This window comes from Trichomycterus rosablanca, chromosome 16, assembly GCF_030014385.1.
Source record: "Trichomycterus rosablanca isolate fTriRos1 chromosome 16, fTriRos1.hap1, whole genome shotgun sequence".
Classification (NCBI taxonomy): Eukaryota; Metazoa; Chordata; class Actinopteri; order Siluriformes; family Trichomycteridae; genus Trichomycterus; species Trichomycterus rosablanca.
In genome coordinates this window covers 21,685,677-21,709,135 of record NC_086003.1, presented here as the reverse complement: position 1 = coordinate 21,709,135, position 23,459 = coordinate 21,685,677, and the positions used below count along the sequence as shown (strand labels likewise).

Genomic DNA, 23,459 nt, shown 5'->3' with positions numbered 1-23,459 from the left:
CCTGCTAAAACTGTGTTTAAATAAACTATGTACTATGTTCATCCCACCTAATTATTTAGCCACATCCATTACTGACCTGGGTGTAAAAACAAAGCCCTTTGCGTACTAAGCATGACTGTGTTTCTGTGCCAGTAAACATGTCGTTTGATGAATGAGGGACTCCTGTGGTCTGCAGTTCCTAACCCTATTATACACTTTTGGAATAAATTGGAATGCCAATTACATTGAAAGTCAGTGCCTGACCTCACAAATCTTCTTGTAACTGAATTCCCACAGACGCACGCCAACACACATCTTGTGAACTTCCTATTGTTCACAATGGAAGTTCATGGTCAGTGGTCCTACCATACTATGTATCTAAACTGTTTAGTCCTAGTTAATTTATTACTTTTGAATGGATTTCCTTTTTCTGGCTTCTTCTTAGTGTAATGTTAGATTTTGCTTTCATTCATTTACACCACTCTCTGATTACACTGAAACAGCATTTTTACTTTTCTAACCTAACTCATATCAAGACAAAATACAGCACGGTGGCACCAACAGAAGCGTGGGTGCTACAGTAACATGGGTTCTGGGCACCAGGGTTTTATCCTTGCCTCCATCCACTGTGAGAAGTTTTGTATGTTCTTCCTGTGTCCATATGGGATTTTTTCAGCAACTTCAGTTCCTTCACACCTCACAAAAACATAGAAAATACTTTAACTGCAACAAAATGCCACCATGTCCAAGGTATACTGTGGGTGTGTTCGAAAAGCTATGAAGCTGTCTACATAGACAGCATTTTACGTCATCCTGTACGCACTCCCGAGAAGGAGGCTGTTCGAAATCCTAGATGCCTTAAAATCCTCACTTCTGAGGCATCTTAACCTTTCAATGTTATTTTGGCTCAAGAACGAGGGAGCATCGGAAGCGTCCTTAGTGATCAAGGCAATCCCAGAATTCATTGCGGGTCGGGCGCTCTTCTCTCACAAAAAAATAAACATGGCTGACGGGGCAGAGAAACGAATGAGTTATTTTCAAACGTAAATAAAATATTACTGATTTTTAACTTGTATAAACTTGTACCGAGTGTTTTTATTTGCAAGTTCGGGCTTGTCAGGAAATTTAACCGTTATCGGTACATGAAGGAAGATGTTATATTGACGTTAGCGTGCTGTGCTACCTCAGTTCATTGGTTTTAATGGCAAGATGCTAAATGCTAAACGCGAAATCCGATGGAATCGCTATCCAAGTAGTGCGTTCGAATAACCTGCCTTATAAGTCATTGACTTATTAGAATCCTCTCTACTAAGGCAGCTGCCTATGTAGACAGTAAGACAGCTCCCTAGGTTTTCGAACACACCCTATATGTAGTGTTTCCAGGTGGTGCCAGACCATGTCCAGGTTTAAGTGGTTACTGAAGTTCTACTGTATATTAAATAATAATAAATAAATAAATAATCAATAAACACATGAGTAAAGAGATTTAAAATGATGGCTGTCTACACAAAAACCCAAACATCTTTTTTTGGCATTTTTGCATATGGTCATCCTCTGTTCGGTTTGTTTTTGTTCAGGCTTACCACTGCAGGAGGTGCCTGCAGGATATTAACATTTTATAAATTTTAAGCTAGGTAAAACAGAGCTTCCCAATGCATAATTAATTCTTACCTTAAAGATACCTGGATACTTAATATCTGACCAGGAGACTGAGGTGTTTGTAAAAGCTTTTAATGATTATCATAGCTTAGTTACACCCTACAGAACACAAAATTCTAGCTGAAAAAAAAAAAAAAAAAACGACAAGACATTAATTCTGTTGCAATCGTCTTTTTATTTTTACCTATTGCATTTTGCTCACGTTTTTGGATGGGCTTTTTTTTCATGTTTTTTCCTTGTCATGCCAACATATAATAATGCAACACATTGGACAACTTGATAATACAACCATAAAACTACAACGCAACTCAAATTGGAATAAATATCAATAAAAATGAGTTTTAAAAAAAGGTTGGTCTTGAGCTCTTAAAAAGAACTTGTATACATACAAACTTTCAAATTTAAAAATCTACTAATTTTCAGAACAGTAACCATTTCAGTGTAACAGAATGCCAAGCTACCCTATTTTGAAGGCATCTTAAATTCAGGTAAAGTACTTATCATTACCCAACATAAGGGAATTGAAGCATAACAGCTTGGTTTGGTTTCAACTTTAAGGTTGCCAGGTCAACAGATGTGTCAGTAGCCAGGCTCTCGTCAGTGCTGACCACGACAGTGGCCGTCTCGGGGAGCTCGCTATGGATCAGCTTTAGTTCTACCAATTCAGGAGACGAGTTGAGTGCAACTAAATATCTTTCACTCTGGTCCCAGACACGCAGGTATGCAAAGGCAGTGGAAGAGTTGAAGAGAGGTACGTAGTCTCCGTGCAAAAGAGAGCGTTCCTTTCCTCTCAGACCACTCACAAGTTTGAAGAAGGAGCGAAGAGAGTCTCTGTTTTTGATCTCGTCCTACACACACAAAAGGTAAATACATTTTTTTTTTTTTTAAAAAAGGAAACATTTTAGAGATTAGATCATTTTCAAAAAGTTGACCAACTACCAGAGGGGTAAGGATAAAGAAGTCTTTTATTATACAGCGGTGTACTATTGTTTATTTAATACCTGACAAACATGATCATACTACTAACTGGCCACTTGGCCCTTTCTTCTAGAACACCCTCAATCTTTGTGACATGATCTCCAAAAAAGGGTTTGCAAATATTCCCCTAATATCAGCCCATTATACAGGTTTATTTTTATGATAAAACAGATGACATGCTTTTTTTTTTTTTTTACTGCATTTTCCTCCCGATTTAGCAGCACTCAATTTTGTCTTCTACTGCACGTCGCTGTACTCTTCTGACACGTGCACAGCCCTCCTCTCCTCTGCATTCTGCACAGGCATCTCTTCTGCCAATCAGGTCCTTACACAGAGTATGAAGACCCACCCACCAACACATAGTCTGGCCCCCATTCAGCAGATACGGTGGCCAATTAGTATCTGCTGCAGGCACTGCCAATTATGCCCGCCAGATGGCGCCCAGCCGACCGGTGGCAACACCGAGTTTTGAACCGAGGAGTTCGAAACGACTCATGCTTTTGACATGACAATGAGATTAGGTTAAATTTTTACCATAAAGGCTAAGATTTATAATCAAAAGACAAAAAAAAAAAAAAAGGATGCTTTTGGGGTAAATTAAAAAAAAAAAAATTTTAAATGGAAATTTCACCAGTCACTATAAATTTGTTCTCTCTCAAATCTTCTTTAGTTCTTATAGCAATAAACTTATTTCCCTTCTGACTGTTCCCATTCTCTACTTAAAATATGATTGTACACTGAGGAAAATATGATTGCATAATAACTGAGGTACGGTAGTTATGAAATCAACCAGAATCTTAGTCAATACTAAGACAACCAATTGGACAATATAGGATTAGTCTGCTGTAAATAGACTGATCATCTCATTTAATCGGAAAAATGTCAATTGTGGATCAACCTGAAACCCCTTCTGCCTTATCTTTCTTTTGTCAATTCTTTTGAAAAGTTTCACAATTGGGGTGGTTTAAAAGGTCTAGCAAAAATCTGAGGTGTTTCAGGGACCGCACTAACCAGGGAAAGAATTCCTTAATAATGAACCATCCCCAGAAATTTAAACTGTTTGGTCAATATATGGTGCATTTTATAAATACCCTCTTCGTTACATAAAATCGTTCTTAAAAAGTACACTGAAAAAAAGGAACAGTACAGCCATTTTAATTACCTTTTCACTCTCATTTGCCTGCTTTGCTTTTTCGTCTGTGTCCCATACCATTAACGGGAATTTTGAAGACTAAATTAGGAAGGAAAAGGCAAATAAGTATCAATTCAGTAGATGTTTACTGGGAATTCTTTAGTTATACACCTTACACACCCTTACCTCATCCTCCAGTCCAATTTCATCCCCATAGTTGAACACTGGTACACCAGGCAGGGTGAGAAGAAGCAGCTGGTTCCATTTCACATGAGCATACCCCATTAAAGTGGCCAGATGTCCATTAATACGGTCACCAATGTTCCAGGCCAGTTGATGCCCCTTTTGAGAGTATAGGTGGTCAACAGCTTGAATGGTGTTTATGCTGGAGTTTTGCCTCAAAATACCAGAAAGTAGCAAGTCCACACCAGTTGTGTTTAACAGGGTGGCAACCTTTTCAGGAGATGTCGCCTGGGTAACTACGATTAGGGCCCTGCAATTAAAATTGTGAAATAGTAAACTTTTTTAAATGGTTGTGATTAAAGGCTTCATTGCAAATGACACACTAGTGTCCAAATACGAGACAGTATGGATGCAAATTTTGCCAAATTCTTGTAACTAATAACCAAGTCATTTATTATTTATCATTTATCAGAACACTGCAAAAACTGTGGTCTTGTGTCTTGACAATAATAATAATAATAATAATAATAATAACGATAAATGCTATCAAAGACAGCACTGGGTCTTGATCTATTTAGATTTAAATCAACAGTCCTTAAAGCAAATTCAGGTGAGTTCTACATGCACTTTAAGAATGAGGATTCGAGATTTATTGCTCACCGTTTCTTTTCTTCCTCATTAGTGTTATTCTTGACAGAGTCCCTTATGCTAGACCAAATCAATGGCACCTTAGTGGTCAACTGCTCCACATCATGCAGCAGGATGCCATCAATTCCTTTATTTAGCCAGTAATCAGTAGCAGCCTAATAACAAACAAATATTCAGATTAACATAAACTTGCAAACACAGTTATCCTTAGGAAATGACTAGTAGGTAAGAATCATACCTTGACTTTTTCTGCCACATTTGTCATATCACCAGTGTCGAACCATGGCTTTGACCCTTTGTAGTTGGGGCTCAGATCCAAGACCACAGAGATACCTGGACAGACAAAAATGAATTACACTGTGAGATTGTGTACACACCTCAAAATTTTCATTTTATAGCAATTAAGTGTGTCACTGAACGCAACATGGGCAGCTCATGTGGTTAGCCAGGAATGAGTGCATCATTGAACTGCAAAAGAGCTGGCACCAAGATACCCAGCAGGAAGATCCACCTCACAATATACAGAAGGTGATCCACTGGTAATGTACATGTGTACCTGATAAAACAGGACTCCTACAGATGTCTCAGCAGGTCAGAGCTATTTAGATCTCATTAGGGGGTTCATCTAACGGTCACACACAGGCTGTAGACATGCTGTAGATCCAATCAATGATTTACTATGCTCTAGAAAACATTCCCTAAACAGACCAGCAGCAGGCCGAACTGTTGAAATAAGGCGGCTCAATTTCATTGCTCCTATGCCCACCAGATTTATGTTTGTTGTGTCCAACTCATCGCAGTTGTAAGATCACAGTTTATTTACAAAAGCACGTTCAATAGCCGTTATGATTTAAATAGTAACAAAAGCTTGTTAGCTTACTCTTTTTGTGTGCTTCCATAACAACACTTTCCAGATGGGTAAGATTGCCAACTTCAGGAGAGATCTCAGTCAGATTCAGGTCTTCAGGCTTGTCAGCAGTTGACACATGGATGGGCCCCAGAATGAGACCCTTCACATTCATCTTGCCAAGATCACTCATCTTCGATGACAAACCTAAAAGCAGTAGCATGTAAGTAAAAATGGTAGTAGAAACAGGGAAAAAAAATCAAACAAGTATTTTACACTATTTCCTGAGCTATTCAGAGCAAGGAAAATTGAGCTTTTTATGCAAAAATATGGGAAACATGTCAGTGAAGTAATCTGAGCAGGGTGTGTGAGCACATGTAAATTAGTCACACTTCCTTAAACCAACATGAAAAAGTAAGGGCTTAGTTTGGCTATATTACAATATAAAAAGTGTTAACAATACTAATCCACAAAAGGGCACATACCTTTAAGACCTGGAGCCTCTGCAAAGGCGTTGACGTCTCCAACCTGATACAAGGCCCCAAAATTCCACCAGTTCATCTCTGGAAGTGGTTTGCATCGAGGTGCCTGCACAATAATGACAATGGCACCAGCCAGCATTCCAAACCAGCCAAGCCAGAAGAGAATCAGCAGCACCCATCGGGTTTTTACCCACCTAGGATAGAAATGGTTTAAATACTAATCACAAAACTAAATCAAATTAGGACATACAGTAATTTGGTAAAGCAGTGTGTAACTGATATTATAACTTGAGGTACATTGGCCTCCACAAGTTTTGCACTAAGAGGCTGTTTTGGCCAGTGTTCGTAGTAAGTAGGTTAAATCTGATAAGATGATAACCTATCAACATAAATATATAAATAATTTATATAAATATAAACACACACACATACACCAATGGTCAAATTAATCTTGGTCAACTATTAAAATTGAATTATTTATATGAATAACATTTGATACTTATTAATGTTTTGGAATGATAGAAACAATACTGGATACTTAATAAATAAAAATCTAACCACAAGTGGCCTAAATACCAAGTGTAGTTTTTTTTTTTATTGTTTTAAAATAAAATGTGGTAAATGAAAGGTTCAAGCTATCATACCCTGGAGTTCCTGCAACTTGTAGCAGCTCTTGCTTGGACAGACCAGTAAATTTGGCCTCTTTCTCCTCAGGAATCTTCACCTTCACGATGCCGTTCTTCTCAGTTTGAGGTGAACCAGCATCTCCATTACTAGCGTTCATTGGCTGCCTTTCCTGATCTACTTCGTTCAGCTCTACGTCCTTCATATCAACCTCGGTCTCGCTAGACATCTTGACTTAACGTTAACGTTGTTCACACCTTCAAAAAAAGAAAACGATTGAGGAGGTTAGTACGCCACGCTGTCTTCACATGAAGCAGATCAACCCATGTGCTATCGGCAATAGTGAACAACGTTGCATCAGCGTACTGAAATTATGACGTCAACTTCCTTGTTCAGGTGACGTCAGCAGTTTCGAAGAATCGCACTAAAACTGATTAAATTATTGTCCAAACGTTTTCAATATTTGTCAGATGTCAAATGATATATTTGACCCTGATTAGAACTTTAGTATATCATGCATACAATACTAAGCCTTTACGCATCGCTTAGTACAGGAGTTTATGCTAACTCCATTACACACAGTCTAGAAATCTTCAAACTACAATAAGCAACAATGACCTGGCAATTATAAAATACACAGGTAATCTGTGTTTTACTATCTAAAAATAAAGCAGCTTTACTACAAGTAGTGTAAAACGGTAATAAATGAACCGGTGTTCATTCTGGCGATTTATCCTACCCAGCAAGATGTCCTACCGAGCATGCGCACATCTGTTTCGACTCGTTAAGTGAAATGCCTATAATGTCGTGCTATAATAAGATATACATCTATCGAGACGTGCAACATATAGTGTATGATAAAATATGCACCTATCAAGATGTGCTACCTATAGTGTGTGATAAGATATGCAACTATACCTATAGTCAGGGGCGGAGCCAGGGGGTGGCCAGTGGTGGCCATGGCCACCATAAATGAATCTGATGATAATGATAATGTATTGCAAAGGAATAGCTTTGAAATTCTTCCTCATAATGTTAAGGTTATAGGCTATATTTTGGTTTTTCACTTGTCAGGGAAAATGAAGAGAGAAAAAAAGCATATTATTCTTCGTGATGTAATTCTACATGGCACTTACTGCCTGTATAGGTAAATGAGTGAGTGACCACATAAAAAAAGGTATCAGTTTCTGTGCCACCCCTGTGTGAGCAATGGTCTCAGTCTGGCCACCCCTATGAAAATTGTCTGGCTTTGCCACTGCCTATAGTGAATGATAAAATATGCATCTAGCAAGATGTGCTACCTATAGTGTGTTATGAGATATGAATCCATCAAGATGTGCTACCTACAGTGTATGATAAAAATATGTATCTACCAAGATATGCTACCTATAGTTTATAATAATAAATAGATCTATCGAAATGTGCTAACTGTAGTCTAGTTTAATAAGAATAATTCGATAAAACGTATTAATAAACGTAATAAAACGTTATTTACTATATCTATAAATATGCGCTACGGTAGGACAATTTAAACGGTTTATGAAGAAGTTTACTGACAATAGGGTATTATGTGAAAAAAAAATCCTAACAAGTACAGTACAACCAAAGTCGTGCCCGGTAACACACAAAACAGGTTACTCTAGCTCTGCCAAAAGGGAGACCCAGTGTTTAAAACCTGCATTAAATTAAATAAATTATTTATCTGCCCAAGACCAAACCAACAACAAACAAAACACTTTGTTTATACACATTTTAAACACATCCATAGGGATTAAAACTAGATTACGTGTCATTCCGAAATCCATTGTTACTCACTGTTCGGCGAAAAACGTATGAAACATGTAAGCTAATATTACATATATGTCACGTTTAAAACACTACTAAAACACTACACTTTAAACCGCACACTTACCGTCTAACGTTCCAAACTTTGAAAACAAGAAAAATAGTTCACGTTAACGAACAAGTCGACTGTGTAGAGATCAGGAGCGGCGGTGATGCTCAGTTTTTATAATGTCACCGGAGCTCCAAACCACGCCCCCTTTTAAGGTAGCGCGGCTAAATGCAAAGCTAGTTTAGCTAGCATGATGTGCTGTTTTAATTCATTCGTATATTCAGTTAATTCTCATATTTTTTACTAACCGCTTAAAAAACATGGTGACATATACTTACTATTTTATGGATGTACATGTGGGTTTCTTGACTAGCAAGAGCTATTTTATTAATATTTTATCATAATATAGGAATTTGTACTTTTCATTCAAGACTTGGTAGAGAACCTGTTTTTCGACCATTACACCCCCCAGACATAGCCAATCTTGTCTGTATGTAGACTCCCAACCATTGTTGTTTTACAATTATTGTTAAACCATGTTTACCATTATTTTATGTATAGATGTATTTATTTATTTATTAGGATTTTAATGTCATGTTTTACACATTTTGGTTACATTCATTTACATTTACATTTTCAGCATTTAGCAGACGCTTTTATCCAAAGCGACTTACACAATGAGCAATTGAGGGTTAAGGGCCTTGCTCAGGGACCCAACAGTGGCAACTTGGTGGTGGCGGGGCTTGAACCGGCAACCTTCTGTTTACTAGTCCAGTACCTTAACCACTGAGCTATCACTGGCCCAGGAAACATTCATGACAGAAACAGTAGTTACTGGTTACACAAGATTCATCAGTTCACAAGTTTTAATGTCAAACACAGTCATGGACAATTTTATATCTCCAGTTCACCTCACTTGCATGTCTTTGAACTGAGGGAGGAATAAGTCTGTGTGAGAAACCCACACAGACACAAGGAGAACATGCAAACTCCACACAGAAAGGACCTGGACGACCCTACCTGGGGATAGAACCCAGGACCTTCTTGCCCACTGAGCCACCATGCCGCTGTATGTATATTATGTATAGATCAGTTTCCAAATGTGTTTCCACTTCCACCATACTGCTTTTGGATAGTCATTGACCAATATTTATTCATTTATTGTCTATTTTACCACCGCTCATGGAGGCTCCTGGAGGAAACCTAGGAAACCTAGGACCTTCTTGCTGTGAGGCAACAGTGCAACCAACTGTGCCACCCAAATAAAAAGTTTACAAATTATTTAAAAAAAAATTCCAACACCTGTACCAGCACAGTGTGTTTACAGCATTAACACCATTTCAACAACACTTTATTTGCCGTAATATAGGATGGCGACATTGTTGGGAGGCATGTGCATGGTGACGTGCATATTTAAGCCTTATTTAAATATCACTGGTGACCTTTTATTTATTCTTTCATTAAGAAAATATAATTTTGTTAAGCATTGATGGTGGTAATGGTGTTACTATAAAACTGCATTGGGAAGAATTATGATTATTAGATCCATGTATTCATAATTGTATACTATTGTTAAAGAGTCTTGGATAACATCTTAATTAGTTTGAGCAATTAAATGTAAATTTGATGTGAATGTGTGTGAATGTTTTATGTTAACAATCATTGATTAAATATAATTCAGCACAGATGCTACAGCGGGTGCCACACAGCAACAGTGGTCCTTGGGATCCTGCATCCAGTCACAGAATTTGTAAGGAGTTTATTAATTAATTCTGCTGGATCCAGTTGTGTTGTAATTAGGGACGTTGTAGCTTAGTGGTTAAGGTGCTGAACTAGTAATCAGAAGGTCACTGGTTCAAGCCCCACCACTGCCAGGTTGCTGCTGTTGGGCCCTTGAGCAAGGCCCTTAACCCTCAATTGCTTAGACAATATACTGTCACAGTACTGTAAGTTGCTTTGGATAAAGGCGTCTGCTAAATGTCGAAAATGTAAGTGTAAACGTAAATTAACACCATGAAAACAATATACCAGGGAATCAGTCCACCTTAAGGGGTCTTACTGCCCTTCCCCTAGCCATGTTTTTCCTTCCAGACCTACCAAACCAGTCTGAGGACTGGGATTAGATTTCTGTCCTTGACTGAGTAAGACAAACAGCTTCAGATATTAAATAGGCCGGTTAGGTAATTTGGTGAATCTGTTTACAGCAAGGCTGAACATTATCTGTAATTAGTATAACATGTTTACATGTTTACTTGTTTGATTGTCTGTGTTTTATTGGTTGGTTGTCTTCTGAGTCCGTAAATGTAGTGTGATGCATATATTCATTTATTAATTTTATTTAACACTGAGGGCTGCTGGATATTTTTCATCTGACATAACATTAAGAAGTTATGTGTGCTGTTGAAAGCTGACCTTTTACCTACTTTTTTCTACAGTGTTATGACCTGAGTAAGAAATTTGATAGATACAGTGCCTTGCAAAAGTATTCAGCCCCCTTGAACTTTTCAACCTTTTGCCACATTTCAGGCTTCAAACATAACGATATGAAATTGTAATTTTTTGTGAAGAATCAACAACAAGTGGGACACAATCGTGAAGTGGAACGAAATTTATTGGATATTTGAAACTTTTTTTAGAAATAAAAAACTAAAAAGTGGGGCGTGCAATATTATTCAGCCCCTTTACTTTCAGTGCAGCAAACTCACTCCAGAAGTTCAGTGAGGATCTCTGAATGATCCAATGTTGACCTAAATGACTGATGGTGATAAATAGAATCCACCTGTGTGTAATCAAGTCTCCGTATAAATGCACCTGCTCTGTGACAGTCTCAGAGTTCTGTTTAAAGCGCAGAGAGCATCATGAAGACCAAGGAACACACCAGGCAGGTCCGAGATACTGTTGTGGAGAAGTTTAAAGCCGGATTTGGATACAAAAAGATTTCCCAAGCTTTAAACATCTCAAGGAGCACTGTGCAAGCGATCATATTGAAATGGAAGGAGTATCAGACCACTGCAAATCTACCAAGACCTGGCCGTCCCTCTAAACTTTCAGCTCAAACAAGGAGAAGACTGATCAGAGATGCAGCCAAGAGGCCCATGATCACTCTGAATGAACTGCAGAGATCTACAGCTGAGGTGGGAGACTCTGTCCATAGGACACAATCAGTCGTACACTGCACAAATCTGGCCTTTATGGAAGAGTGGCAAGAAGAAAGCCATTTCTCAAAGATATCTATAAAAAGTCACCTGGGAGACACACCAAACATGTGGAAGAAGGTGCTCTGGTCAGATGAAACCAAAATCGAACTTTTTGGCCACAATGCAAAACGTTATGTTTGGCGTAAAAGCAACACAGCTCATCACCCTGAACACACCATCCCCACTGTCAAACATGGTGGTGGCAGCATCATGGTTTGGGCCTGCTTTTCTTCAGCAGGGACAGGGAAGATGGTTAAAATTGATGGGAAGATGGATGGAGCCAAATACAGGACCATTCTGGAAGAAAACCTGTTGCAGTCTGCAAAAGACCTGAGACTGGGACGGAGATTTATCTTCCAACAAGACAATGATCCAAAACATAAAGCAAAATCTACAATGGAATGGTTCACAAATAAACGTATCCAGGTGTTAGAATGGCCAAGTCAAAGTCCAGACCTGAATCCCATCGAGAATCTGTGGAAAGAGCTGAAAACTGCTGTTCACAAACGCTCTCCATCCAACCTCACTGAGCTCGAGCTGTTTTGCAAGGAAGAATGGGCAAAAATTTCTGTCTCTCGATGTGCAAAACTGATAGAGACATACCCCAAGCGACTTGCAGCTGTAATCGCAGCAAAAGGTGGCGCTACAAAGTATTAACGCAAGGGGGCTGAATAATATTGCACGCCCCACTTTTCAGTTTTTTATTTCTAAAAAAAGTTTAAAATATCCAATAAATTTCGTTCCACTTCACGATTGTGTCCCACTTGTTGTTGATTCTTCACAAAAAATTACAATTTCATATCGTTATGTTTGAAGCCTGAAATGTGGCAAAAGGTTGAAAAGTTCAAGGGGGCTGAATACTTTTGCAAGGCACTGTAGATAGATAGATAGATAGATAGATAGATAGATAGATAGATAGATAGATAGATAGATAGATAGATGCTTTATTTACCCCAAGTTTAAATGGTTGTCATTTAATAAACAGATAATTGTCCATTTCAAATACAAAGGGGGCAAGAAATGTATACACAATTGAACGTATGATATATATGGCCTTTTATGACGTTTTTTTTATTTTTTTATTTTGTGTGCATGTATAATCTTTTGTGTCGACAGTGTTGGAACAATGTGACTTCATAAATATTTCAATCATTTTTAATGTAATTGATTATAAATAAATAGGTGAATTAATTTAACTGCAAATATTTAAAGTATGATATGTTTGAAGTACAAAGATTTTTATCCTTTTGATCATGCTTAATGATTCAATCAGGGAAAAACAAAAGAGCAATTTGCAAGATCACACTGGAATGCAAAACACTACCTCTGTGGGAAAGATTTTACATGCCGTGCAAAGCAATGAAAAAAGATCGAAATTTGTCAGTCAAATACGATAGTGTTAGCTAATTCTGATAGTGAGTCAATGAAGTAGCATGTGCAATTCATCACCTTACCTAAAAATTATTTAATAAATATTCTACAGTGCATACCATATGTTTCACATTGCAAAAAAAAGAAAAAGTCAACTCATGCTATTTTTAAATATGCAATTTTTTTTTTAAAACAACACAAGGCTACATGTGTTACATTTATTTATTCATCTTTACTAACCACTTTATCCTGGTTAAGATTATAATGAGTCTGGAGCTTATCCTGAAAACCTTAAATGCAAACAAGAAAACACCTTGGACTGGACACCAGTCCAATGCAGTGCACCACACATATTTAAAACTAGGAACAATTCGAAGTACTCCTACTGGAGGGTGTAGGGCAAACTATTTTTCCCAGAAAAACACGGTCAGACCTGGGGGAAAACATCCTTGGGAAACAACTGTTACAGTTACTTAAGATCCCCATTTCTAAATAATATTGTTTCAATTACCATTTTTAAGGTTTCATACCAGCACTCACATACTACTAGTGATTTGAGTAAAATTATTTTACAGGCACAGAATGTTTTCTTCTGAAAATGCACATAGTGAACAAGGTCTTTTAAAAGGAGGGAGGGGCATGTACCAGCAGTACTGAGAAGTGCTGGAACCCTGCCATTGTACCAGGAAATCTCTGCAATTATATCCAGCAGGAAAGTAATAAACAAAAACATGTGTGTACAGTGTGTATGTTCAGTATATATACCAAGGTTTGTATTAAAAAAAACATATTTCAATCAAATAATAAGTTCATATAGTGCTTTAGTGAAAACGCTAAGAATAACAGTCAGATGAGTTCACAGTGTTCCTTGGATAGGATAGGGGAAAGGAAAGGGATCATGTATCACATAAACACATTAGTTCTGTCTTCTGCCCCATGGTTCTAAGCGGTGCTTACAAAAACACAGACACATACACACACTAAAGCATGTAACAATGTGATAAACAAGCACACAAGGTTATAAAAAGAGAATCTGATACATTTAACTACAAAGTATTTGCTAATGGAACCAGACTGAGTGTCGAAAACATTAATAAAGATGAGCTTTCATTTTTGTCTTTTATTAATATACAGTGTATCACAAACGTGAGTACACCCCTCACATTTCTGCAAATATTTCATTATATCTTTTCATGGGACAACACTATAGACATGAAACTTGGATATAACTTAGAGTAGTCAGTGTACAGCTTGTATAGCAGTGTAGATTTACTGTCTTCTGAAAATAACTCAACACACAGCCATTAATGTCTAAATAGCTGGCAACATAAGTCAGTACACCCCACAGTGAACATGTCCAAATTGTGCCCAAATGTGTCGTTGTCCCTCCCTGGTGTCATGTGTCAAGGTCCCAGGTGTAAATGGGGAGCAGGGCTGTTAAATTTGGTGTTTTGGGTACAATTCTCTCATACTGGCCACTGGATATTCAACATGGCACCTCATGGCAAAGAACTCTCTGAGGATGTGAGAAATAGAATTGTTGCTCTCCACAAAGATGGCCTGGGCTATAAGAAGATTGCTAACACCCTGAAACTGAGCTACAGCATGGTGGCCAAGGTCATACAGCGGTTTTCCAGGACAGGTTCCACTCGGAACAGGCTTCGCCAGGGTCGACCAAAGAAGTTGAGTCCACATGTTCGGCGTGATATCCAGAGGTTGGCTTTAAAAAATAGACACATGAGAGCTGCCAGCATTGCTGCAGAGGTTGAAGACGTGGGAGGTCAGCCTGTCAGTGCTCAGACCATACGCCGCTCACTGCATCAACTCGGTCTGCATGGTCGTCATCCCAGAAGGAAGCTGACGCACAAGAAAGGCAGCAAACAGTTTGCTGAAAACAAGCAGTCCAAGAACATGGATTACTGGAATGCCCTGTGGTCTGACGAGACCAAGATAAACTTGTTTGGCTCAGATGGTGTCCAGCATGTGTGGCGGCGCCCTGGTAAGAAGTACCAAGACAACTGTATCTTGCCTACAGTCAAGCATGGTGGTGGTAGCATCATGGTCTTGGGCTGCATGAGTGTTGCCGGCACTGGGGAGCTGCAGTTCATTAAGGGAAACATGAATTCCAATATGTACTGTGACATTCTGAAACAGAGCATGATCCCCTCCCTTCGAAAACTGGGCCTCATGGCAGTTTTCCATCAGGATAACGACCCCAAACACAACCTCCAAGATGACAACTGCCTTGCTGAGGAAGCTGAAGGTAAAGGTGATGGACTAAACCCAATTGAGCACCTGTGGCGCATCCTCAAGTGGAAGGTGGAGGAGTTCAAGGTGTCTAACATCCACCAGCTCCGTGATGTCCTCATGGAGGAGTGGAAGAGGATTCCAGTAGCAACCTGTGCAGCTCTGGTGAATTCCATGCCCAGGAGGGTCAAGGCAGTGCTGGATAATAATGGTGGTCACACAAAATATTGACACTTTGGGCACAATTTGGACATGTTCACTGTGGGGTGTACTCACTTATGTTGCAGCTATTTAGACATTAATGGCTGTGTGTTGAGTTATTTTCAGAAGACAGTAAATCTGTTGGAAACTGATTGGGAACTATTGCAGTTAAGGAAGTACATGTTTTGTCCATTTTTGCTTGATCCAAGACTTCAGCTGCTCAACAGCTGAAAAACAGTTGCCCACTGCCGGCCAAAATTAACGCAAAGGCTTGTCTTGCATTTGACAAAAGTATCCTGAGATTTTGGGGTCATTTTCTATGGACTGATGAGTCAAAGGTGGAACTTATACAGTGGGGGAAATAAGTATTTGATCCCCTGCTGATTTTGTAAGTTTACCCCCTTACAAAGACTTAAACAGTATATAATTTTTATGGAAGGTTTATTTTAACAGAGAGAGACAGAATATCAACAAAAAATATATATATAATAATATATAAATTAATTTGTATTTAATTAAGGGAAATAAGTATTTGATCCCCTACCAACCAGCAAGAATTCTGACCCCCACAGACCGGTTATGTGCCCATGAGGCACACAAATTAGTCCTGTCCCTGTATAAAAGACTCCTGTCACAGAATCAGTTTCTTCCGTTCAAATCTCTCGACCACCATGGGCAAGACCAAAGAGCTATCAAAGGACGTCAGGGACAAAATTGTAGACCTGCACAAGGCTGGAATGGGCTACAAGACCATCAGCAAGAAGCTTGTTGAGAAAGAGACCACTGTTGGTGCGATAATTCGAAAATGGAAGAAATACAAGATCACAGTCGATCACCCTCACTCTGGAGCTCCATGCAAGATCTCACCTGGTGGGGTAAGAATGATTCTGAGAAAGGTGAGGTCAGTCCAGAATTACACGGGAGGAGCTTGTCAATGATCTCAAGGGAGCTGGGAGCACAGTCACCAAGAAAACCATTAGTAACACACTTCGCCATAATGGATTGAGATCCTGCAGTGCCCGCAAAGTCCCTTTGCTCAAGAAGGCTCATGTACAGGCCCGTCTGAAGTTTGCCAATGAACACCTGAATGATTCAGAGAAAGCTTGGGAGAATGTGATATGGTCAGATGAGACCAAAATTGAGCTCTTTGGCATCAACTCCACTCGCTGTGTTTGGAGGCAGAGAAATGCCCAGTGGGGATGGTGTTCTTGGGGTCATATCCAGCATTTCTCTGCTCCCAGCTCCCTTGAGATCATTGACAAGCTCCTCCCGTGTAATTCTGGACTGACCTCACCTTTCTCAGAATCATTCTTACCCCACCAGGTGAGATCTTGCATGGAGCTCCAGAGTGAGGGCGATTGACTGTGATCTTGTATTTCTTCCATTTTCGAATTATCGCACCAACAGTGGTCTCTTTCTCACCAAGCTTCTTGTTGATGGTCTTGTAGCCCATTCCAGCCTTGTGCAGGTCTACAATCTTGTCCCTGACGTCCTTTGATAGCTCTTTGGTCTTGCCCATGGTGGTCGAGAGATTTGAATGGAAGAAACTGATTCTGTGACAGGAGTCTTTTATACAGGGACAGGACTAATTTGTGTGCCTCATGGGCACATAACCGGTTTGTGGGGGTCAGAATTCTTGCTGGTTGGTAGGGGATCAAATACTTATTTCCCTTAATTAAATACAAATTAATTTATAACTTTTATTTAATGTTTTTTTTCTGTATTTTTTTGTTGATATTCTGTCTCTCTTTGTTAAAATAAACCTTCTATAAAAATTATATACTGTTCAAGTCTTTGTAAGGGGGTAAACTTACAAAATCAGCAGGGGATCAAATACTTATTTCCCCCACTGTATATGGGTGCCATCCACTGATGTCAGAAACGCGTTACTCTAATCTGACCACATTTTTTCAGTAACAAGTAATCAAGTAATCAAGTCACGTTTTCAGCATGAGGACAACTCACATGTAATGCCACGCAGCAACACAAACGTAAACAATGGAGGGAGGAGAGAGATGCGCGTTTCCAGTAAAGTGAGTATTGGCAAAACTGGTTGTCATTTTTATGTTGAGGCGGCGGGGGGTATTGTCGGCAGCTGCTGATTGTAACTAATAAAGTAACTTGTAATCTAACTTAGTTACTTTTAAAATCAAGTAATCAATAAAGTAACTAAGTTACTTTTTAAAGGAGTAATCAGTATCAGAAATCAGATTACTTTTTCAAGGTAACTATGCCATCACTGGTGCCATCATACAGTATATGGCGAAAAGCTTGGACAGTTGGATTTTGCAGCAGGACAATGATCTGAACAACATAAGCAAGCCCACCTCTGAATGTTTAAAAAAAAAAACATAATTACTAGTCAAAGTCCTGACTCAAATCCCATTGAGTTGCTTTGACAAGACCTTCAACAGGCAGTTCATGCTTGACAACTCTTTACTGTAGCTGAATTAAAACTATTCTGCAAAGAAAAGTGGGCCAAAGTTCATCCACAGCAATGTAAAAGACTCATCCCAAGTTGCGGCAAATGTTTGGTTGCAGGTGTTTCTGCCAAGGGAGGTACAACCAGTTATTATAACCAGTAAAAAGGGGGAAAATATTAAATAATATAAATCTTTGTCTTCAATAAATGTAATTATCATTTAAAGGCTGTTGTCTTTATGTTATTGTTGAATTAGTTGGAATATCTGAAATATTTAAATGTGACAAATAAGCAAAAATAGAAGAAATCAGTTAAGTGGCAATTTTTTTTCACGGCACTGTTAGCATATTATACAAACCACCCAACAACTAACACATTGGCACAGCTCAGCTGCTTTTATAACTCATGATGGTGTCCCAACTCTGTGCCTTCAAACTGACCCGTGTTGGGTTATTTCTATTTTTTCCATCTGGCTTGTGAACAGCCTACTCTAAAATATGTAAAAACTGATAAACATTATCCAAACAGCAATTTAGCCCTTTTTATGCTAAACGCTCATACCTGAACATGATGGATTTCCTTGCTGAATGACTGAAATGTAAATGTAACGATATAACTCTCTATAGAAGTACAGCATGTAATGATGATGCATGTTTAAGTTTCCACAATGCTTAACTACATTTCTTGGCTTTGGGGTGCAGTCAGGTATTTTCTTTAAGCCAATAATTTGAAGTTCTATTGAAATAAATCTGTTTAACAGTAGTCTATAAAATTGATGCAGTTTTTATCATGCCATCATTTCATTACTTTGGATTTATTACTTGTTTTGGCAGCTTTAATTCAGCTATAATTTAGTTTGTTTATTAGCATTTACACGTTTGGTTACATTCATGATGGGACAGGCAGTTATGGTTACACATGACTCATAAGTTTAATGTTCAATGCCACGGGCAATGTTGTATCTCCAATTTACCTAACTTACATGTCTTTGGACCGTGGGAGGACAGCGGCGCTCCTGAAGAAACCCACACAGACACAGACATCATGCAAACTCCACACAGAAAGGACCCGGACCGCTTCACATGGGAATAAACCCAGGACCTTCTTAGGCAACAGTGCTACTCACCTGGCCACCCTCACATCAGCTTTTGTTCCTATTTATTTAAAATAGAAATTGTAAGACAATGCATTGATGTTGAACAAAAAGTCTGTGCCTGCAATCAACATTCCAAAACATCCCAAAGAATTTCAGTGGGGTTTCAGTAGGCTTCTCTGCAGGTCACTGGTGTTCCTTCACTCCAGATTTATCAAATTTGGACCTCTTTATGGACCTCACTTTGTTAAGAAAAAGCCATTCTCTTTGAAGTTTGAACTACATTATTTTTTAAGATTTCCATTTTATTGTTGTTAGTGTAAAGATAGAATTCAGGAGTTGGAATTTGGTAATTCCTGTGTGATGTTTCTTTGCTGAGGAAGTTCTGATGGATTCTGACAAGCTCGGAGAGAGCCATTTACACCATTACAAGTAACAACCACAGATGAGGTGCAGACAGCTCACTAGTTTATTGAGAAAATGCAGGGGTGATTATACAAGTGAAATTAGGGGTGTTGTGTGGAATTTTGCGAATTAGAGACAGACAAGTCTGTGGGGCGTGTGTTGTGATACAAATGGAACCAATTAGAATTAAACATGTTTGTGGCATTTAAAAAGATGTGCTGTACTTAGACAACGGTTAATGTGTAATTTCTGTAAAATTTCTGTTAATATCTAGGTCAAAACTGATCAAAGTTATCATTACATCTTAGAAGCATATTACTCACAAAAAGATTAAAACATATGTAAATCTTACAGTTAGCAATGGGTGTGCCTAAAACCTGATCCTTCATGACTTAAAGCAAAGTAAATTTATACAAATGTAAGCAAGCCATTGAGGTGAAGTTCTAAAATCCTTAAGATTAGAATACACAGTAGTAAACACTTCTTGTTCCTCAGCCTTTGTCCTGTTTTTCGATTACGGGGTCGGCATTTCCAGCTTCTTCCCGTTAGGGGTTACCAGCGGGATTTGGCACAGTTTTTATTTTTTATACCGAATGCCCTTCCTGACACAACCCTCCTTATTTTATCCGGGCTTGGGACCAGCACTACAATGCACTGGTTTGTGCATCTAGCGGCTAGATATCTATAGGACAATTCAGTGTTTCCAATTAGCCTGGGGGCATGTTTTTGGACTGTGGGAGGAAACCGGAGCACTGGCAGGAAACCCACGTGGACACGGGGAGAACATGCAAACTCCGCACAGAAAGGACCCGGACCGCCCCACCTGGGGATCGAACCCAGGACCTTCTTGCTGTGAGGCGACAGTGCTACCCACTAAGCCACCGTGCCGCCCACACAGTAGTAAACACTGTAGCTTGGAAATTCACCTGGGACTAGACACGATTGTCTGACAAGTAGAACTAAACCTGTTGCCAGGCGGAATACCAAGCCAAGCCCAAACAATGCTTCGTGAAAACAAGTGATTAACATTTCTCCTGAAGTCAGGTGTGGCTGAACATGCTGCTGCTTCACTACACGCTGCAGCACTGAGCACTAGAGAGCAGTGTGACTACACAGTGCTGCTGCAGGAAAGCGGAAGTGCAGTTCATTACAGGCGGGATCAGGATGTTGGGGTTTGAATGCTAGCTCATACTTCTCAGATTAGAATCTGCACAGTGGCTGTGAATTGTTCCATTTTCAACTCTCACTCATCTTAGACTAAGGTAATTTAAATATTAACCAATGTAAGTGCATTTTAATGTGGTATGTCTATTTAAAGCTGAGGTAAATATGCCCTAAACTGGATGAATAATAACCTTGTATGGTAATCAATGTGGATTCACGTTTTAGCTTTTATGGTGCTAACTAGCGCTAGCACGAGCATTAACTTTTTATGTAGCTTCGTCCGACCATGTAACTCTATTAAATGTCTTTTTTAATAAGTTACTCTACTTGAATTTCAAAAAATGTGATGATTAAATGTATTGTTACTAAATTAACGGACTTTGCACCGTATGTTAGGCTTTGGCTAGTTACCAGCTATTTGAGCAATTTTGGCTCAGGGCCTGTACTTCTGTACTAATTAATACATGTAATGGAATTATATATATATATATATATAAGAATAATAATTCCATTATATGTACTGAATATGGACAGAAGTACAGTATATATAAAGCAGCCCAAATTAGTTTCACTTTCATTTCTAATGCAGCATAGGCAAGACTAGCACTATTTTAGCCTTTAGCAAATTCTAATACATTTATTTCATTGCAAGATACAATATATTTAATGTTGTCTGGTCAACTTTATTATATTTGTATACATTATACAATTATCCCTGCATATCTGGCCTGCAACACATAAAAGTTGGGACAGTAAAGCATTTACCACTTTGTAATTTTGCCATACCTTCTCACAACAATGAAAAAAGTTTAGGCGCTGAGGACACCAAGCGATAAAGTGTTTTAGGTTTTATTTTCTCTCATTCTTACCTCAAACATGTCTTAAGGTGTGCAACAGTACAGGGTTGTCACATTTCTCGTTTACTATAGGCAATATTTATATTTTTACCTCGTTACTAGCCCTAAATTGCCACCAGACCAACTTCTTTGGTATGTGTTGCTGGTTTAAAATGCAGGAATGTATGTATATGTATGTACAAATGAAATGAAGTTGACCTGACAAAACATTAAATATCTTTGGTTCATACTGCATGCATTTTTTTAATTTGGGTTTGTAAATAACAGTCTCTACTCTTCTAAAAAGGCTTTTCATGCTATTTTTATGTGTATCTTTGGTAATTTGTGCCTATTTATTTAAAATAGCATTTATAAGACAAGGCACTGATGTTGAACGAAAAGTCTGTGCTTGCAATTGTCATTCCAAAACATTCCAAAGAATTTCACTGCAGTTTAGGTCCAGGCTTCTCTGCAGGCCATTGGTGTTCCTCCACTCTAGATCAAATGTGGACCTCACTTTGTTGAGGAAAGACCATTCTCTTTAAAGTTTAAAGTACATTATTTTTTTTAATTGCCTTTTTGTGCCTGTTAGTAATGGGTGTGCCTAAAACCTGATCCTTCATGACTTAAAGCAGAGTATATTTATACACATGTAGGCAAGCCATTGTTGTTTTGTAACCACAGCAAACAAACTAAGTGTTGTCGGAGACACTGATGGCATATTTGTATTGTGTTGAATTATTGTTGTTTGTGCATTGCTTAGTAGTAAGATTCATTGTAATTAGATTATTTACAGTGGTGAAATGTGTGTGAGAAATTACAATATACAGTAGTATGACCACTCTCCTTTGCTGACATGATAGTGCTTAACTGCCAGGATTCGTACCAATACCAAATTGTTATTGGTGCAACCCTATTGTTGTCCACAGTATATTCATTCCATCTTATGTGAGGTTTTATATTTTTTGTCTTTTCAGTGTGAATATTAAAGTAAGACTTTGCTCATCTTACGCAAAGCAACAATGTCATCGACATCACAGAAACACAAGGATTTTGTAGCCGAGCCCATGGGCGAGAAGCCTGTGATGGCACTGGCTGGGATTGGTGATGTACTTGGCAAGAGGTTGGGAGATAAAGGCTTTGATAAAGTAAGCCAGCTGTTTATGTTTTGGCCTGAATGTGTGGTGGACTTGGGTGTGGATGCAAGCTAATGATCGTTTCACTTCAATTGCTTCTCACAGGCATATGTAGTTCTTGGCCAGTTTTTGGTGCTGAGGAAGGATGAGGAGCTGTTTAGGGACTGGCTGAAAGAGACGTGTGGGGCAAATATAAAACAACAAGGCGACTGCTACAGCTGCCTTCGAGAATGGTGTGATTCCTTCCTGTAGATAGCATGTTTTTTAGTTAAGGTTTTTTTCTTTCTTTTTTTCTTCAATCAGTTAGTCGAGCACTGCTTCACCACTACAGCTACAGGACAAAAATGTGGTGTGTGTGTGTTTGTTTACCTCACATGGCACTAAAGTTGTATTGAAACCACAAGAGGTAGTTCTTCTTAGTGCAACATTCAGCTTTAGAGTTTTATACCCATCACTAAAGCAAAATTGTTTTTAAAATGCTGTATAACTCAGATCCGTTAGATTTTTTCTTTCTTTCTTTTATTCAGATAATCCTGTACAAGTGCTACACTTTCCTGTTTATATCCTTAACAGGCAAGAATGTAGCTTTGTATAAGATTACTGGCAGGATATTGCCATTTCTTGCATGTCTGTATCTGAGTTCCTTGATGTTCAAAGGTTTTAAATAAAAAAAATGAAATTTGTATCGTGTTCTAACCAGATTTTACAATGTTGTCTTAAGTATCCACAAAAATGCTAAATGTGAAGCTGTATGGCTGTATTGTTTTATGTCCCAGTGCTCTGTCATAAAAGCCTTAATAAAGAAAACTGTTCACATTGATTAGATCCTGATTTCCATCATACATTTAGCAAATCATATATATATATATACATATTTGATCTTATTTTTGTATGTAAACTTGGTTTAATATCTCTTAGCATGATTTGATTTTTAGCTGATGTACAGTTGCTCCTTAGCTACTGGTAAACCTGTATAAACTTTACTGTAAACAATAAAACAGCTCAACATGTTTGTTATGCA

The 23,459-nt window shown here is 38.5% G+C and overlaps 2 protein-coding genes across 2 annotated transcripts; one reads left to right on the top strand and one right to left on the bottom strand.

Annotated features, from left to right (window-relative positions):
- Nucleotides 1-1,793: 1,793 nt before the first annotated feature.
- Nucleotides 1,794-6,761, bottom strand: slc3a2b (solute carrier family 3 member 2b). Its single transcript, XM_063011772.1, has 8 exons — nt 6,553-6,761; nt 5,912-6,102; nt 5,460-5,633; nt 4,818-4,912; nt 4,592-4,734; nt 3,935-4,241; nt 3,779-3,847; nt 1,794-2,486 (listed from the first exon to the last, which is right to left on the bottom strand). The coding sequence occupies exons 1-8, from the start codon at nt 6,759-6,761 to the stop codon at nt 2,142-2,144; spliced, it is 1,533 nt and encodes a 510-aa protein (XP_062867842.1). The 3' UTR covers nt 1,794-2,141.
- A 13,606-nt stretch (nt 6,762-20,367) lies between these two features.
- banf1 (BAF nuclear assembly factor 1) lies at nt 20,368-23,258 on the top strand. The gene is made up of 3 exons (XM_063011474.1): nt 20,368-20,564; nt 22,280-22,450; nt 22,544-23,258. The coding sequence occupies exons 2-3, from the start codon at nt 22,325-22,327 to the stop codon at nt 22,688-22,690; spliced, it is 273 nt and encodes a 90-aa protein (XP_062867544.1). The 5' UTR covers nt 20,368-20,564; nt 22,280-22,324; the 3' UTR covers nt 22,691-23,258.
- The last annotated feature ends 201 nt before the right edge of the window (nt 23,259-23,459 follow it).